This window comes from Cryptomeria japonica, chromosome 10 (assembly GCF_030272615.1).
Source record: "Cryptomeria japonica chromosome 10, Sugi_1.0, whole genome shotgun sequence".
In the NCBI taxonomy this organism is placed as follows: Eukaryota; Viridiplantae; Streptophyta; class Pinopsida; order Cupressales; family Cupressaceae; genus Cryptomeria; species Cryptomeria japonica.
The window spans coordinates 227,069,908-227,089,982 of record NC_081414.1 but is presented as its reverse complement, the minus strand read 5'-3'; the positions used below and the strand labels follow the sequence as shown (position 1 = coordinate 227,089,982).

The window sequence follows — 20,075 nt, the reverse complement described above, 5'->3', positions numbered from 1 at the left end:
TGTTTCAATTATTTAAAGATGTATATGTTTTCAAATGTACTTCCTTTGCTTAACCAATTTATTTTCCTTACAAGACAATTTAGATTTTTTTTTTTTTTTTTTATGCCAAGAGAAACAAATATCAAGTTGGGAATCCAGCAAGGAACTAGTGAAAATAATTTTAGAACAAGGGATAGAAATGCATCATCTAATTTAATGCCCTTAGATAGTTGCAAAAGGCAAAGTTGATGCGGATCTCTCTCTCTCTGTGAAATCCAAGGTTTTTGTTAGATACTCATAGAAAATTAAAAAAAAAACATAAATTAAATTAAAACAAATGTCATTGGTTCAAAAAAAAAATTTAATACATACAACAAACTAAAATATAATTTAATTTTAAAAGATTGATAGATTATGTGTAATCTAAGGTTTATCTCCCAAATCTTCCTATTCCTCCCTCTTTAAAAAAAGCATACAAAGGGTTAATTAAAAGTTATTGTCTACTAAGAATGGTTACTTTTTCTCACATAATTTACCATATTTACATTTAAAGATGTTAAAAATTTGGCCTATTCTATTAGTAATTATTTCTTAATGAGAAGTGATCCACTCATAAAGTCATATTCAATAATAAAAATGTGATGGTAAATACTTTGGTAAATTATTTATAGGGAATCTAATAATCTTGAATCAAAACCTAAAGTAAAAAGTAAATACTTTGGTAAATGATTTATAGGGAAGATAAATGTTTAGCAACAGAATCAAATAAAATTGAATGATCTCGTACAGGCTCTCAAGATCAATTTGGTTCTGATACCAAATGCAATGGTCTTTTCCCCTGTGATTTATTAAGTATTTGCAGCGGATTAAATAAATCAAATATTAAGTTAAACCTAATATAATTAACCTTTTACCTAAGATAAATAATTTAAAAGAAAGGTGTTTAATTTATTATTTATTATGAAGTGTTTACACAATATTTTAATAAAGTTTCAAAAGTAATTATTCAAGGTAATGATAAACCAATCACTCATAAAATTTATATTATTTTATATTGAATGAACCTTCGAAACATTTATAGAACAATTATATTAAAGATGAAAATTTATAAACATGAATGTACATCAATAATCAATAATAAAACATTGAGATAATAATTTGCAGTAGTGAAACATTAGGGCAATGATTATAAATAAAATTGATTAATATATATTTTTAAATCATGGCGAGGTTGCTTTCCCGTATGCAGAGGATTAGTTATAGGCCTGGGGTTTCCAGGCAAGGAAGCACTCTAGGAGGACACGGTTCCTACACAGAACCCCACATGCCTTCACGACATGAAATAAACACAGCCCTGGCTAGGACACTCTCAGGTGTGCGTTGTACCCGAGTTGGACACACACTGTATGCCCCTTCTCCAATGCCTAATGCCCAACCACCAGACCTTAACTATCCTCTCGCTTTTGCTTCTTTCAATTTCTTTTTCTTCTATTATTTTCTCCCTCTCTCTGTATCCTTCTTTATTAATTCTCGGGTTTATATAATGTCACAGGGTGGTTACCAAAAATCACACCCTTTCATAACTATAATAATGTTTATAATTACATTTATGTAATTATATTTATTGCAATTTATTTCCACGAGAAAAAGTCCCATAACACTTGTAGCCATCAAGAGAGCCATTAAGTAGGCTCCTGTTTTAAAGGCACCGGATTTTAGCAAACCTTTCCAGGTTTTTTCCTTTGCTTCATTTCACATTGTGGTTGTTGTTATATCACAAAAGAACAGTGAAGGGTATGAGAAACCTATTGCTTTCTACAACAAATCCCTTCAGGCAGCTGAATTCAAATATGATAATGTGGAAAAGCAAGCATATCCTTTAGTCAAGGCTGTAAAAAAATTTAGGCCTTACCGTGTAGGTGCTCAAGTAATAGCTTATGTGCCTAATGCTGTAGTAAAGGACATCTTTGTTTAGTCAGAGACAAGGGGTAGAAGATGCAGACAAATCAACAAGATATAAGAGTTTAATGTTGACATCCAAATCACTAAGTTGGTCCGAGGAATGGGCTTGGCAAAGCTTATGGTTGAGGAGAACTTAGAATCTGCCATGATAAATGTTCTATCTGATTCACAAGGTTTCATTTGCAGCTTGCAAATAACCCCGTGGTATGTTGATATTATTCCTTTTCTTACAAAGTCCATATATCCAAAAGGTTTCACAGAAAGCCAAAAAAGAACCTTAAAATTGAGATCACAGAGGCATGTGTTTACTACTGGAGACCTATATTACAGAGACAAAGACAGTTTTCTATTATTTTGTCTAGATGAACAACAGGCTCAACTTGTGTTAAGAGAAATGTATGATGGGGTGTGTGGAGGACATTTTACAACAAATATCATAGCTCACAAGGTATTAAGGGTAGGCTATTTTTGGCCATCTTTGTTCAAGGATGTACACACCTTTGTGAGAAAGTGTGAGCCTTGTCAAAGGTTCTCAAGTAAGCTAAAATATCCTAGAGCACTACCTTTTAGGCCTATACAAGTAGAGGCCCCTTTTCATCAATGGGGTATTGATTTTATTGGAGAGATCACTGAAAAGTCGAGTGGTGGGCATAAATGGATATTGGTTGCTACAGACTATTTTACTAAGTGGGTGGAAGCTATCCCCACAAGACAAGCAACCAGTAAAGTGATTATTGATTTCCTGTTAAACAATGTTGTGACCAGATTTGGAGTACTAGTAAGAGTCATCATGGACAATGCCATGTGCTTCATATTTGAGTTCACAAAATTTTGTAAATCATATGGGATAAGCATCTCATATGCATCTCCATACCATCCACAAGGAAATGGGCAAGCTGAGTCCAACAACAAGAATATCGTGAAGATCATCAAGAGAACTCTTGGGAAAAACAAGAGAGCTTGGGATTTTAATTTAAAAATGGCACTATGGGCAGATAGGATCACTATTAAGAAGACTATAGGAACATCTCCTTTTGAGCTAGTATATGGATCTAAAGCAAGGATGCCAATAAACAATCTTCTGCTTGTGTACAAGTTCATACATGAAAACAACCTGGAAATGTTAGATCCACTGGAAGAAAAAATGGAGATGCTTGCAGAATTGGATGAAAGTAGAGAAGATTCTCATAGGAAGAACCTGAAGCTGCAACAAAAAAGTAAGTACCTATTTGAGAAAAAGGCATCAGAAAGAAAATTTAAAATTAATGATTTGGTACTATTTTGGAATGCTAGAGCCCAAGATAAAGGCAAGCACGACAAATTTGACGCCTTATGGCTGGGGCCATTTGTTGTTGCAGAGAAGAATGGTGAGGATTCATACTTCCTCACTGATATGAACAGTGAAATGCAGGAACTGCCAGTGCATGGACAATTCCTTAAGCATTTCTTTGCTTGATCTTTTCCATGCATAATAGGTTTAGGTTTTATATATAGGTTAGATTAGGGTTTTGTAAATATTCCTACGTTTTTTGATTGGTTTGTGTAGACGTATAAAAATGACCATATTCCTAAATGAATATTTAATATTCATTTTATTCTCATTCCTCCATTTAATTAAATCATCCACATTCTTCTATTTAATTAAATAAATTATTCAATTTATTTATTTAAATTCACTTAAGCCCTTTATATCATTTAATTGAATAAATCATTTTATTAAATCCCTTCTCTCTAATTTTTAATTAAATTTACATTTAATTAAATAGTTTACCCCAATTAAATAAATCTAATTTATTTAAAATCCCCAATTTGCAACCAAATTAAAATAAAACAATTTATTTTAATTAAATCCTATTATCCCTCATCCACTTGCATTTTCCTACATCTCCCTCTTGCCTTCTAACCCTCTTCCTAAATTCTTCTAGAACCCATCTAATCCTAATCAATTAGCCTAAACCCTCCAATTATCCCCTTTCCCTAAATTTGAGGAGGTCACTTCTCAAATTTGGAGTAAAGTCTTCAAAAGGCATTAAAGCCTTTATGCCTTCAACAAGCTAACTTGTTGAATGCCCCCAAATTTGGAAGGACTCTTGCAAATTTGTTCCCAAAGTCTTCAAACCATTAATGGTTAACTAACCCTTAGTGGCATGGTTAGAGACTTTTTTCCTAACTCAACCCTCTTCTAACCTAGGGATCTCATCAAGCATTCATTGCTTTGAACATGGTTATCCCTTTAACCTTTGCACAAGAGTTTATCCCTTGGGTAAAAGCTTTATCCATTGGATAACCCTAACCTAACCTTAACCCTTACCTTCTAAGGTAACCATGAGGTCTTCTTAAGCATTTAATGCTTCTTACCTCTCCTCTCAAGCAGTCTTATGTTGACAATTGTCACCATTTCATTGGTGGAAATTGTAAACATGGATTGATAACTTTCAATCCTGACCCTTGATAAACTCCTCCAATCTTGACCATCCATTGCCCTATTTTCCCTATAAATAGAGCTCTCATTCCTCCATTTCAAGATCATCCAAATTTTTAGCATCACACTTATACTCAATTTTAGCATACATCTAGCCTCTCTTTGTAATAGGAATTGATCTAATAAGCATTTTAGAGCATTTCAATTATCATTAGCTTAAATCATATAACTAGTATATCATGTTAGGATAGTATTATTACTAATCTTGTCATCTTATAATATAGTTTAACTCATTTAATAGAATCATGCATAAATAGGATGCATTCATGTTAAAATTAATCTAAAGTATCCCTCGTTCTTGCATTCATCATCCCTAAGTCACTTTGCTCAGTGATCTGAGAGCAAAGGCATTGGCTTGAGGGACCTTGTGAGATAGAGAACCATGGAACCCACCTTGGGAAGTTGAGCTATCCTTCATAGCTCCATAACTTGCACCAAGAGTCCCATGGGTGTGTGGACAAGTCCTTTGAAATATTTTCACATATTGAGTTTCATTGAACCGCTTTTCCAGCATACAATTTTCTATCCCAGAGATCTGGATTCTCTCTTTGACTCGGGTGGTCAAACGTCCCCTAGCTAGAGCCACTGTTGGAAGATTTTAAAATTGGTTTTATTTGTTCTTTGCTTATGTGTTGGAGCTTAGGGTTTAAGGTTTTTACAAGGGGGATTTTGTGTCTTTCAAGGTTTTCCCTTTGTTTCCCTAGGCAATGTTATATTTTGTTGTTGACTTGTATTTGCCGCTGACCTAGTTTTAAGTCGTCATCAAAGGGGTCCTTTGTCATTCGTTCACCGGCCCCACACACTAGGAATTACCGCTTGAGGTTGTCGCTTTAATTTTTTATTATATGCCTAAGTGTTAGGTATCCTCATGGTTTTGCCTTTTAAAATTCCCTAGGAAGGCCCCCATGCACGATCACATTACCCTCGGCTAGTCTCCACGTGCTAGAATAATCCACCTAAGTGCTCGCTTTAGTCTCATAGTTGTGCAGGATAAGCATGCCAAAGGAAATACAGAGAAATGTTATCCCGTAGGCCTTTTGGTGAAAGGTCTCGACCACACGGGAAAAAGAATTTGCAAAGCTTAAAGAACAAGACTTTTCCCCGCGACACCTTTGAAGCCGTAATTAAGCCTTGCGGGATAAGAAGGACACATAGATAACAAAGGGATCCTTATCCCGATGTCATTTCATAAAAGCAAAAGGCTCGCGTGGGATAAGGAATGTTCACAGATATAGTAACAGTTTTCACTATGTAGTGTGACCATGCAAGATAAGGTAAGATAAAGAAGCAGAGAGGAAAGTCTTATCCCGCGATGGTTTTAAGGTGTCTTGATGGGCCCGAAGGACAAGAAATAATTCAAAGTTATAAGGTAAAGTTATCCCGCAATGCTCATAGGTCATGCAAAGATGGCGCAGGATAAGAGGTGATAAGGTAAATACAAAGAACCTCATCCCACAAGGGATTTCTTGTACTCAGTGATGGTCGCAGGATAGGAATTACAAGGCGAGATCGATAGGATCTCTTATTCCATGTGTTCCTATGGGGATAAGAGATGGACCGCGAGATAAGAGAGGAAAAGCTTATGAGGCTTATCCCACACAAAGCAAAATTATCAAGGAAAGACGCCTTCAAGAAGGAAATAACAAGGAGTTATAAGCAACGCAGGATAAGAGGATACTCAGAGGACATGCAAAGGCCTTATCCTGCGAGAAGAGACAACATTGACAAATGTGCTGCGGGATAAGGATAAAGGGGTGTCGATAAAGAAAAGATGGAAAGACCTTATCTCGTGAGGGTGAGAGGAATACTTCTGAGTGCCGTGGGATAAAAATAAAGGTAAATACAAAGGAACCTTATCCCATGAGGATTTTCAAGATAGAAAAAGGTGGTGCGACATAAGGAAATAAAGAGATGTCTAAGGAAGGCTTATCTTGCGGAGATGGTGAAAGACATAAAATCATAAAAAAGGTTCAAATGACATGAATTTTGAAAAGTCTGAGTTGGCCAAGGACAGTCTAATAAATGCCATGTCATCATTCGAAGGTTGTCAAAGGCAATCCCGACCGTTCAAATCCTGATCAACAGATGAAATTCAAATTTGGCACCAGCAATTTGCTTTGTCCAACACGAATGAATTAATGACATTGCCATAAAAGAGAAATTCATCGATATTCTCTCATACCTTGCATTCAAAGAAGAATTCAGAGCGTCCCTAAGTGAGAAGAAGAGTGAATTTCAGCAAATCAACGTGACCTCCAACAAATTCATCCTAGCAAAAAAGGCCAGTAAGTTAATTATTCCACCATCCTTGTGCATTTGCTAGGTTGTTGTAGTGATACGTAGAGCTTTTGTGCATGTGTCAGAGTCCATAGGGTTTGCATTTGTGTTTAATTTTCTAGGCTCTCCTTTGTTTTTTAAAATTAAAATGGCCTCCCTTGCCAAGGACTCTGCTACTCCCACTGCTGACAATACCCCTGAAGCTGGCACTAGCTCTGCAATGCCAAAGATTACCCATGTCGTTCCCCTTGATGTAATTCTGCCTGTGCCGGTAATTGCAAACGTTCTCGCTGTTGAACCAAGTCCTCAATCTGCCCTACAAATGTCTGAAGAAGCTGAAGCAAGCTCCCCTCCTAAAGAGAAAGTCGTGAAGAGAAAAAAAAGGATAGTTCGAAAGACTCACTATTGTTTCTGACAGTGAGTCTTCAAATGAGCCTGCCCCTCCTCCTAAAGTGAGGAAACCAATTCAAAAGAGGAGAAAGGTAACCTAAAAAGATTCCATTGAAACACCTACCATTGAAGCCCATCCTCCTGCAGAAAGTGCCTTTGCTACTGAAAACCCACCCACCAAGGAAAGCCCAATTCCTTAGGAGAAAACCCCAGAGAGAGAAAGTCTTGCTAAACAAGTGAGGAAAACTGCTCCTGCAAAAGGGTCAGCTCCCAAAGCTCCCAAGAGACCTAAAAAAGCATCTAAAGGAGATTCATCAATTTAGGCAGAGCAACCAGAAATAATGCCAACTACCCCTTTTGCTCCTGAAATGACAACAGAAGAATTGCAACATGAAATTGAAAAGAAGTTAGAGGAGGCTGCAAAGAGGCCAACTAGACAAACAAGAAGCCTCCATCAGGACCTATTATAATTGTTTGAAGGGTCCTCTATGAATGACAACATCAGAATTTCCTTCAATGACAAAGAGGTGGGATGTAGAGATGCAATTAAAAAAGAGAGAGGGTGGGATGTATTTTATACTTTTTTATGGCAATAGGGACAAACCTGTTCTAGTGTCGAATCCTTGGACACTGAACTTCGGGAATGTTGGCATTATGTGAACTGGTATAAGAACCAGTATGAGGACATAATGACATTGTATGTTGTCAATGATGTCAATATGCTGAAGAGGTGAGAACCGGTATAACACTGTGAACCGACATTTGTGCCAAAGTGAAGCGGTGTGTTTGTTCAAGGTGAACCAACATATGACTATGGGAACCGACACATGGAAGCTTTGTATGACTACTGGTTGGTAGTCTCAACTTCAGGGTTTTCGGTTGAAGTGCTTCAAGCCTGTGTGACTCAATCGGTGACTTTATGTGATGAGTGAGCACTGTATAGAAGAACAGATCGTGATGCCACATTAGCCTTGTGTGCGTGAAGGATCTTGCATGAAGAAGATTGTTCCTATCTACCTCGGGAATGTGCGAAGTCTGTAAACAGTGAAAACGCGTGATGGGTTATCAGCTGCCATGAAAGCGATGGAAAATGAACAATGGAGAACATCTTTAGATCAGTTCAAGATTGTTGCATTTAATGCAATATGCTCAACGGTTAGGATTGAACCATTTGAATTGCTTAACCTAATAGGTTTAGGGTTTAGGGTTTATGCTTTCTACCTATCTATTTTCTATAAGGTCAAAGTTGTGTTTCTTTCTGAGGTTGTTGGCAAAAGTTGTGTGTGTGTATCCAAGAGAAGAGATACGTGATTCTTGCTAGACCAGAGGAGAGAAGTGATACCTGCAGAGTGTAAGTGCAGAAGGTGAAGAGGAGCTTAAGCGGATCTGCATTGGCATTGAGTGTTGTTACCAGTTCATTGTAATACATATTGATCTCTAACCACCTCAATAATTGAGAAATCCCTTAACAGGGTAGCTTTAATCGGCTTGCTGTAAATCCTTTAACAGGGTGACTCAAAACCATTGAGTTCTTGAAATCCTCTAACAAGGTAACCTTTAACAGGGTTTAACCCTTAATTGGGTATTTTAGCCATCCCTTAACCGGGTGATCCCTAATAGGATCGGTTCCTAATAGAACCTATTGTATTAGTCTTCAACCAGACAAGGCTCCTAACAGAGCGGACTTCTAAAGAGTTCAAAAACAAGCTTGTGGGTATTCATCCCCACCGTGGTTTTTTCTAGTTGGGTTTCCACGTGAAAAATATGTGTGTCATTTGTGATGTCTTCTTCATGTGATGCTATGTTGTTTTTTGTCAAGTGGTGAATCATGTTGATCTAATTGCTTATATGTATATCTTTGATGGTAGATTACTTGTTCATGCATTAGGGTGAAATGGAAATGAAGTGTTAGACTGTATGAGAAGATAAGTGTCAACCAGTTTATGCTTGTCTCAGTCATTCTGGGTTTTGTCGGTTGTACTCTCTTTAAGGATCGATGTTACTGTTTGTCTGTCAATGCACAGTGTCTGCTGACAAATCGATTTTAGGAAATGTATTTTTGTCAGTACTGATTCACCCCCCCCCTCTTAGTACCGGTTTGGTACTATTTGTTCATTATTGAGTTATCAATTGGCATCAAAGCGTCCTCCAGGTCTTCTGTGTTATAAGCTTAACCGCTTGAGGTAAAGATCCCAGTCAAATGATGAAGAGGGAAGGTCCAAAGTTTAACAGAGAAAATTTCAGTATATGGAAAGACAAAATGAAGATATACATCAAAAGCATGGGTGCTCAACACTGGAGCTATGTTGAGAATGCCTATGTTGCCCGTACCGGTATTCTCACTGATGACCAAAAGAGAGAGATGCAGGAGAATGGGCAAGTCATGGAAGCCCTAATTAGTAGTTTATTTGACATTGAGTTTATCGATGTCCAAGATAAAGTAAATCCCAAAGAAGTATGGGATACTCTTGAAAATATCTATGGTGGTGATGAGCATGTAAAACAAGCTAAGGAAGATAGCCTTAGAGGGAAGTTTGAAGACATGCGTATGATTGAAGGTGAAACCATTCAATAGTATGGAATAAGAATCAAAACTATTGTCAGAGATATCAAGAGTGTAGTAAAATTGAAGATTCCACTGTAGTAAGCAAAGTTCTGAGATCCTTATTACCGGTTTATGCAATAAGGGTTGTTGCTATTCAGGAGCTGAGATCGATAAACAAGACTAAGGTATCCCTAGACTCCATCATTGCAAAGCTGACAACCTATGAGCTAAATAGTTTTGATGGCAGTGTTCAAAAGACTGAATCAGCTTTTAAAGCTTCTGCTGTATCATCCAGAAAAGGAAAAGAAGCAAGCACCAGTGATGAAACAAGACATAGCAAAGTAATGGATGATGAGGAGTTTCTGATGGAATTTGAAGCTCTTCTTGCCCGGAAACTTCCTAAAGGAACCTGTAAATACAAAGGTAAGCTCCCTTTGAAATGTTTCTCTTGCAATCAGAGAGGACATATTGCTGTAAACTGTCCTAATGGTGACAACAAGGACAAACTGGAAAGGTTCATGAAATTCAAAGGAGGAAACCAGAGAAACTATTTTGTGGCAGTTGATGAAGGTGTCACAGACAAGGAATCAAAAGATGAAGAAAATGAAGATATTGTGTTTGTTGCTGTCAAGGAAGATGTGTCAGACAAGAAGGCTCTTGTCTCCCGCTTTGATAATTCCAATTAGTGGATTATTGACAGTGGCTGTTCTCACCATATGACTGGTGATCGGAGCAAGTTTCTATCCTTGGAAGAATATGATTGTGGTGTGGTTCGCTTTGGTAATGATGCATCGTGCATGGTCAAAGGCAGAGGGTCCATCTCTCTGAATGGAAAAAGCAGTGCTGACAATGTGTATTGGGTTGATGGTCTCATACACAACCTTCTAAGTGTTGCCCAACTAAATGATAGTGGTCTCACTCTGGAATTCAAGAATGGAGTGTGCAGAATCAAAGGAAAGAATGGTGAATTGGTGGCCACTGGCATGCAGACCAAAGGTAACCTTTTTCAGCTAAATGCAAATATCAGTACATGTCCTATGGCCAAGCTTGATGACAGCTGGATATGGCATAAGAGACTATGCCATGTAAACTTTGATAACATTGTAAAGGCCAGTAAGATCAAGGCAGTTAGAGGGTTGCTGGTGCTGAGCAAACCGGAAAATGACCTGTGCAGAGAATGTCAACTGGGGAAAATGTCTTCCTCAACCTTCAAAGGTAAACCTTTCACTGTTGATAATTTACTTGGTCTTGTGCATACTGATTTGTGTGGTCCTATGAAAACTAGGAGTGTGCAGGGTGATAGGTACTTCATGATTCTCACTGATGACTACTCAAGAATGATGTGGGTCACATTCTTGAAAGATAAGTCTGAAGCTTTTGGAAAGTTCAAAGCCTTTAGAGCATTAGTGGAGAAGGAAAGCGGTAAAAGGATCAAGTGCCTTAGAACTGATCAAGGAGGGGAATTCACTTCCGGTGAATTCAACAAGTACTGTGAAGAACATGGCATCAAGAGGCAACTGTCTGCCCCCCAGACTCCCCAGCAGAATGGCCTAGTAGAGAGGAATAACCAGACAGTGGTTGAAGCAACAAGAACAATGTTGATTCAAGGAAAGGTCGCTCACACCTTTTGGAGAGAAGCAGTGAGCACAACAGTCTACACAATGAATTAGGTACTCATCAAGAAAGGTAAGAATAAAACTCCTTATGAGTATTGGACCGGTAAGACACCTATGGTTAGTTACTTTAGAGTGTTTGGTAGCAAATGTTACATCAAGAGGAGTGAACACCAGAGCAAATTTGATGCAAAATGTGATGAGGGAATATTCCTACGGTATTCTACCAAAAGCAAAGCTCTCAAGTGTTTCAATAATAGGACTCAGAGAATTATGGAAAGCATCAATGTGAGAATTGACGAAACCTCTGAGAAAACTGAGGAAACCGGCAATGAGCAAGTGGTAAATGAACCGGTTGTAACTTTCTGGGAACCGGTTGCCAGTCAACCAAGAACCAGTAATAGTGTTCCTACACCGGTAGATGCAGATGCTGATACTAATGGAGAAGAGGATGACGAAGAAAAGCAAGAGGAATCTTTTAAGACCATTCCTCGGTATGTCAAGCTGAATCATGATCCTAAGCAGATCATAGGAGATAAGGATGCTGGAATCCTTACAAGAAGAAAGGTCAGAGAAAACTCATGTTTGATCTCTGAATTTGAGCCTAAATCATTCAAAGAGGCACATAAAGATGAAGACTGGATCAAGGCAATGGAAGACGAACTTGACCAGATAGAGAAAAATGGTACATGGTCTTTGGTACCTAGACCGGAGCATAAAAATGTCATCGGTACCAAATGGGTTTTCAGAAATAAGCTGAATGAGGATGGCATAGTGATTAGAAACAAAGCCAGACTGGTGTGTAAAGGATATGCCCAAGAATAAGGAGAAGACTATGGAGAAACTTTTGCTCCTGTAGCCAAATTGGAAGGAGTTCGTATGCTTCTTGCATATGCAACTTTTAAAGGATTCAAAGTATATCAAATGGATGTAAAATCTGCATTCCTAAATGGTGTACTTGAAGAGGAGGTGTATATAGAGCAACCAGATGGGTTTTCCCTATCTGAAGATAGTGACATGGTGTGTAGGCTACATAAAGTCTTATATGGTCTAAAGCAAGCACCTAGAGCATGGTATGAACGTCTGCACTCCCATCTTGTGAAAATTGGATTTGAGAGAACAAGTGAAGATAGCAATATATACTTGAAAATTGAAGGAGATCAGATTCTAATCTGTGAGGTATTTGCTGATGACATTATCTTTGGTGGAGATGACAAGATGAGTCATGAGTTTGCAGATGAGATGAAGAAGGAGTTTGAGATGTCACTCATAGGGGAGATTAAGTTCTTCATTAGACTGCAGATTCAGCAGATGAAAGATGGAATCTTTATCACTCAGTCCAAGTATGTCAAAGAGGTGTTGAAGACCTTTGGCATGGAAGATAGCAAATCGGTTGGTACACCGATGGTGATCGGTTGTAAACTATCCAAAGAGGATGACTCGGCATTGGTGGATGAGAAGGAATACCGATCAATGATTGGTAAGTTGCATTATGTAGTGCATAGCAGACCAGATATTGCACATGTAGTTGGCATTACTGCAAGGTTCCAAAAAAGTCCAAGAGAATCCCACTTGGTTGCAGTCAAGTGGATTCTTAGGTATCTAAAGGGAACAATTGACTATGGATTGTAGTATCCATATAGCAATGATTTCAACTTGAAATTATTCACAGATGCTGATTGGGTAGGTAATGTGGACGACTGGAAGAGCACAACCGGTGGTGCATTCTTTCTCGGTGGTAGACTGGTCTCATGGATGAGTAAGAAGGAGAGTTGTATCTCTCAGTCTACAGCGGAAGCGGAGTATGTTGCAGCATTCATGAACTGCACTTAGACAATCTAGATGAAGCATGTATTAAATGGCTTCAAAGTTCCTGTATCTGAACCGGTAAGCATATTCTGTGATAACACAAGTGCTATCAATATTTCAAAGAATCCAGTTTTACATTCTAGAACCAAGCACTTTGAGCTTAAGTATCATTTCTTGAGGGAAAAGGTTCAGAACAAAGAGATTGCACTGGAACATGTTTCTAGTAAGGAGTAGTTAGCAGACATATTCGCCAAGCCTCTCAGAAAGGCTACATTTATGTACTTAAGAGGTGAATTAGGGGTACTGCCCCTTCAGGAGGTGAACTAAAGGTACTTGCTCCACATCAGTCAGGTATTGCATAGTCAATTTTTTTTGGACTGATGTGTTGAAGGATGCTACTCCTCAGGGGGAGCAGCATAATGGATCAGGGAAAACTTGTGCCTCCACTTTGGCATTGTTGTCAAAGGGGGAGAAGAAGTGAAGCGGAGAGATATCTGCAGAAATTGATATAAGAAGCCACAGGGGGAGATTGTTGGCGGAGTGATATCTTTGAATATTGTCATCAATGCCAAAGGGGGAGATTGTTGGCATTATGTGAACCGGTATAAGAACTGGTATGAGGACATAATGACATTGTATGTTGTCATTGATGTCAATATGCTAAAGAGGTGAGAACCGACATATGTGAGAACCGGTATAACACTGTGAACCAACATTTGTGCCAAAGTGAAGCGATGTGTTTGTTCAAGGTGAACCGGCATATGACTATGGGAACCGACACATGGAAGCTTTGTATGACTACCGGTTGGTAGTCTCAACTTTAGGGTTTCCGGTTGAAGTGCTTCAAGCCTATGTGACTCAACCAGTGACTTTATGTGATGAGTGAGCACTGTATAGAAGAACAGATCGTGATGCCATGTCAGCCTTGTGGGCGTGAAGGATCTTGCATGAAGAAGATTGTTCCTATCTACCTCGGGAATGTGCGAAGTCTGTAAATGGCGAAAACGCGTGGTGGGTTATTAGCTGCCATGAAAGCGGTGGAAAATGAACGATAGAGAACGTCTTGAGATCGGTTCAAGACTGTTGCATTTAATGCAATATGCTCAACAGTCAGGATTGAACCATTTGAATTGCTTAACCTAATAGGTTTAGGGTTTAGGGTTTATGCTTTCTACCTATCTATTTTCTATAAGGTCAAAGTTGTGTTTCTTTCTGAGGTTGTTGGCAAAAGTTGTGTGTGTGTATCCAAGAGAAGAGATACGTGATTCTTGCTAGACCAGAGGAGAGAAGTGATACCTGCAGAGTGTAAGTGCAGAAGGTGAAGAGGAGCTTAAGCGGATCTGCATTGGCATTGAGTGCTGTTACCAAATCATTGTAATACCTGTTGATCTCTAACCACCTCAAGAGTTGAGAAATCCCTTAACAGGGTAGCTTTAATTGGCTTGCTGTAAATCCTTTAACAGGGTGACTCAAAACCATTGAGCTCTTGAAATCCTCTAACAATGTAACCTTTAATAGGGTTTAACCCTTAACCGGGTATTCTAGCCATCCCTTAACCGGGTGATCCCTAACAGGATCGGTTCCTAACAGAACCTATTGTATTAGTCTTCAACCGGACAAGGCTCCTAATAGAGCGGACTTCTAAAGGGTTCAAAAACAAGCTTGTGAGTATTCATCCCCATCATGGTTTTTCCCATTTGGGTTTCCACGTGAAAAATATGTGTGTCATTTGTGATGTCTTCTTCATGTGATGCTATGTTGTTTTCTGTCAAGCGGTGAATCATGTTGATCTAGTTGCTTATATGTATATCGTTGATGGTAGATTACTTGTTCATGCATTAGGGTGAAATGGAAATGAAGTGTTAGACTGTATGAGAAGATAAGTGTCAACCAGTTTATGCTTATCTCAGTCATTCTGGGTTTTGTCAGTTGTACTCTGTTTAAGGACCGGTGTTATTGTTTGTCTGTCAATGCACAGTGTCTGCTAACAAACCGGTTTTAGGAAATGTATTTTTGTTTGTACTCATTCACCCCCCCCCCCTCTCAGTACCGGTTTGGTACTATTCGTTCATCATTGAGTTATCAGGGAAGCTAGTGGTGTCGAAGGTCTTTGTAGAGCCAATGTTAATAAGAGAGCTGGATGTGCCTATGATCCCCCAAGTAGGACTGTAAGATATGAAGATGACTATGTCCTATTGGACATTTCGCATAGGGCTATTGTAGAATGTTTTGGTTTGGACAACTTTGCCATCAAAGAAATCAATAGAAGTTATCTAGAAAGGAATTACCAGTATAAAAAGGACAAGTATAGAAAGGAATTTGTTCCTCACTTTATGAAAAAACTTTTCAAAAATTCACAGAATTATGTCCTGCCATCTGAGAGGAAACCTTTCAAATTAGACTGTTTTGAGCCCTATTTTGTTAAGACCTACTATGCATTAGGGAAAGTTATTGGGGTAGACTGTGGGCTTACTCAAATGCTTATAAATTTCATGATGATTGTCATCAATATCCAACACCCCTCAATAGACGAGCTATATGATTTTGCAACTATTATCCATGATAAGCTCCATTAAGGGTTAATGGGAGCAAGAAATATAAAAGAGAAGCTGGAATTCAAACACTATTCTTTATTGTGTCACATGACTCTTTATTAGAACAGGGTTTATTGGGGTCCAGAATTGACAATAAGGACAAATGATCCACACACAGGTCTTCCATGGCCAATATAGAGATGGACTCGGGTGTGGGACAAAGGATCCAAGTTTGGCAGTTACTCTTTCTTCTTTGATTATTTTGGCATGAAGGTATTGTCAAGGCTTGGAGTAGGGCTACCCAGGCTGCCAAAGAATAGTATTAAAATTTTGAGGATAAGGAGTTGCAGGGGTGAAGGAATGGTATATCCAGAGGGGGATTTCATCCATAATTTTGGGGACTTCTTTTTGTATGACAACTGCACTATCTTCAGGGTATATGGATGTGAGCAAGCACCCCGTGTTTTGTCGCTTTTTGTCTCTCCTAGGCTAGCATTCATTGAGCTAATTTGGCAATTAATGTGGATGGAGAGGACACAAATTCCAACATATAAGAAAGGGAGACTCCTCCCTAGGGTGATCAATTTTGAAGAATTAACTGTAGGACGTGATACCCTGGAAAAGGTGCATGTAGTGTCCCTCCTAGACTCATATTTTGATTTATGCTTTGATAGACTTATCTAGACTTATGATGATACTTTGATGATGATTATGGCTTTATTCCTATGCAGTAGACATATATGATGTTATATGTACATATGCTATATTGATGACTTTTGATGATATATGTGAGGGATGATATCTTATGATTATTCGATGGATGGTATTTCTTGATGGACTTATATGTATTCAAGATTCTTATGTGATTTGATATATGATGATGATACTAACCCTACTTCATGATGATGATTTTATAAGATGTGTTTGTATTGGGTGACTGTCTTCGTGAAAGAGACAATGCCTTAAGACTCATCACAAGCATGATAAGGTGTTGTGATTCTTTTTCACTTGCATGTTACTATGATATTGTATATATGTTATTTTGTGTTTATTAGTGGATGCAGGATTGTAGGTACCAAACATCGACTCCACCTGGTCTCACAGGTCTGAGCATATCCTAATCCCAATGACAGTTGTTGGAGATGACTTGGTTTTCCCTGACCTACTCATTTTCTAGCATGCTCACCTTGTCAGTCTTGTCGGGTGCAAGTATTGTCCAGTCTTGAGTTGGTATCTCATTCTATCTATGTGTGGTTGGTTATGTGTGTGTGTATGATTTATCATTGTCTAGATTAATTATCCTATGATTAGATAATGTTTAATTAATTAATTAATGTTGACTAATAGTTACTAAAGTTATAATTAATCAATTAACTAATGGATATTTGATTTATTATTATTGAATTTATTAATGTTTGATTTATTAATTAATTGGTTTTATTTTGGATTTAATTGATTGTTATTTATTTAATTGATTTATTAGCTATTGTTTTATTTAATTAATTTTATCCTTTTGATTTTATTTGTTGTTAATTGATTTATTTAATTTATTTCATATATAGTTGTAAAGTTGATTTTATTATTATTAATATAAAAGATTTAAAACCTATTTCTATTTCTACACCCCTAAAAATAATATAATATTACTACTTTGCCTTTTAGTATGCATGGGGTGGGGTAAAATAAAATATAATATATTCCACCTACCCTATTTGGTAATTGGGTGAATTTAAATTTGTTGGTAGAAAATATAATAAAATAATCCTACCTTGGAACTATACACGGTAGGTAAGAAATGTTATTTTTATGGATTATTTTGATTGGTCAATGATAACCTATAGTTTTTCATATGAAATTTATTTACTGATTTTATGTGAGTGTTGCTGGAACTTTTCAGGGGATTTTGAATTTGGATTTTGGATTTTGAATGCAACTGAAGATTGTTGGAGTTTGATTTGGATTGTGGATTGGTTGTCTTTAAATTTTATTCCATGATTTGTGTTTGCAGGTTGGTGAATTTTCCCTTTAAATTCAGGTTTCTTGAAATATCGTGTCTTCTCTTTGTTTTCAATGGATTGTTTCTGGGAAGATTGGAATTGGTTTTTGGGAAGTGATCTATGTTGTTTAATTCTATTTGCATTCCGATTAGAATTGGGAAGGGAGATTGCAGATTGTTTTTGGTTTTGATTTTCTGAGTTATTGTCAGGAAGTGTATTATCTGTACATTCCCTATGAATGCTTTCCCTTATGTATCCAATTGTTAAAGATGTGTTTTGCTTTGGTTATCATTTTAAAGTGGAGTGAATCCCTTTTTGAGAGACCTTATGTAATAGGAGTCTCTCTTTGTGCTTTTTGTGAGTCCCCGGGGCTGCTGGGAGCTCACTTGACTCTCTTTGTGAGTGTGGAGTATGTTGTAGGTCGTAATGTGTTGTGAATGCAAGTGCTTATCATGTTTGTAAGATCTCCATTTGGCTCTCAAGTAGTTTGCAGGATTAGGCTATCTCTCTTTGCTCCTTGTCTCATTATTTGCAGATCTTTGTACCTTGACTTTGTGAGACTTGCAAACTATGATTAGTGAGTTTCATTATGACTGTTGAGAGTTCCTACACCTTGTAAAGACCTAATCCAACCTTCTCCTTCAGCTAAACAGGTCATTTTTGCCTCCTTAGAAGATCTGGGCAATAGATTGGAGCATAGGATCTCTTAACACCTTGATTTTGCACACTTAAACATAAACAACACCAAAATTACCAGAAACATCACCATATCAACCAGGAACACCACTATGCATACTAGGAATGCCATAGTTCAAACCCAGAGTGCTGGCAAACTGACCAAGAGAGCTAACCTACAGACTGAGAAAGTTGACCTAGAAGCCCAAAACGTTGACCAATGCACCAGAAACATTGTGCAATCATCCCAGAATGCTATGAAATGTTCCCAAAATGCTACCCTACATACCAGGGGCACTAACCTGCATACCAAGAGAGCTGAACTGGTCTGGGAGGCCCATAAAGGTCAATTTTAGTGTTGTAAAGTTCTACTTTGGATTGTGTGAATTCCTAGAGGCATGTGAAGTATGTGTTGAGTAATTTAAACTAGTTCATGATGTTCTATGACGTCTCATGATTTATTTTGTACTCCAGTAAGTGGGTTCATGCCCTACCGTTGAGGAGTTTCCTTATGCAAAAGTTGCTCCAACAAAAGGTTGTTGCATTGTTGTTTGAGGATTGTTTCTATGACTCAAGCGGGATGTTTTGTACCTCATTGTTGAGGTTTTTCAGTAGTTTATGATGTGCTTATGTTTCACGTTCTTGCATTGGTACTGTGCCTATGAGGCATTGGTGAAGGCTTTATGCTTGTAATGGTTCATATGTATGCTCTATGTGCAGTATGTTCTCAGTGATGTTATGTGTACTTGAAAGTCTTTTTTGAGCATTATTTATGTGTCATGATGTCATTTTATGTGTTACCCTATGGCTTGGAATATTATTAGGGGAATGGGCTTCCTTCTCATGATCGGGGTCACGTCAGTTAGGTTGTTTGGCACCTAGACCGCCAGGGCACTTTGGGAGTTTTCCTTTTTATAATTCAGTGATAACATTTAATAATTGATTTTGCTTGGCTTTCATTTAATAAGATAATTCTATTTGGTTGAGGCCATATGAGAGGGCAATCTAATCTCCCTTGTACTCACATAGGTTGGGATGGATCCACATGTCTGTTAAGGGATTGTTTTCACCCTTCTTTTGTGAGGGTAGCTTGTATGTCTCTTAGGAGTATGGATTGCTCTTGTTTGTGAGGGTAGCATACATGTCTAGTATGGGTACATATTTACCTTCTTTGCGAGGCTAGCACGTAGGAGCATGACTAGTAAGGATGGCCATATTCCCTTCTATATGAGGACAACATGTGATGACACTCTATTCCTACATGTGACCATGTCCATATGCCATGATTTATTGTACGCCTCTGGAAGAGTTTATTGTTGATTTTAGCCTTGTGATGTTATGTGATTATTGTTATGTTGAGTTCATTATGTGCTATGTTGAGTCCCATGATTGTTAGGTGTCGACCTAGGTCTTGAGTGAGTGTTGGAACCTCGTGTCATCTCCTAGCACGGGGGTGGTTCCTGTTTAGTTCCACATGGTCGGGTGGTTTGATGCCTTCTCCCATTGGGATATTCTTCATTGGAGTTGCATGCGTGGATGTGGATTATATTTCTCTTTGTTGTATGAGAAAATTTGCAGCCGATTCTATGTATTGTATTGCTCATGTATCCATAATTGCATTGTATTAAGGAAAGGATCATGTATCTTGTAAAAGTAAATCTATGTAATGTGACATTATAAGGCTAGGAATTGTATGTAATCAAATGGTATTCTTGGAATATGACACAAATTTTGTGTCCTATTGTATGTTTAAATAAATTAATGTATGACTCTTAGATGGAAATATGTTCCTTGATTAGATATCATGGATGT

The 20,075-nt window shown here is 37.9% G+C and overlaps 1 protein-coding gene across 1 annotated transcript; it reads left to right on the top strand.

The window, feature by feature from the left end:
- Positions 1-2,920: 2,920 nt before the first annotated feature.
- Positions 2,921-3,397, top strand: LOC131858869 (uncharacterized). Its single transcript, XM_059212337.1, has one exon. It carries the CDS (start codon positions 2,921-2,923, stop codon positions 3,395-3,397), a length of 477 nt encoding a protein of 158 aa, XP_059068320.1.
- The last annotated feature ends 16,678 nt before the right edge of the window (positions 3,398-20,075 follow it).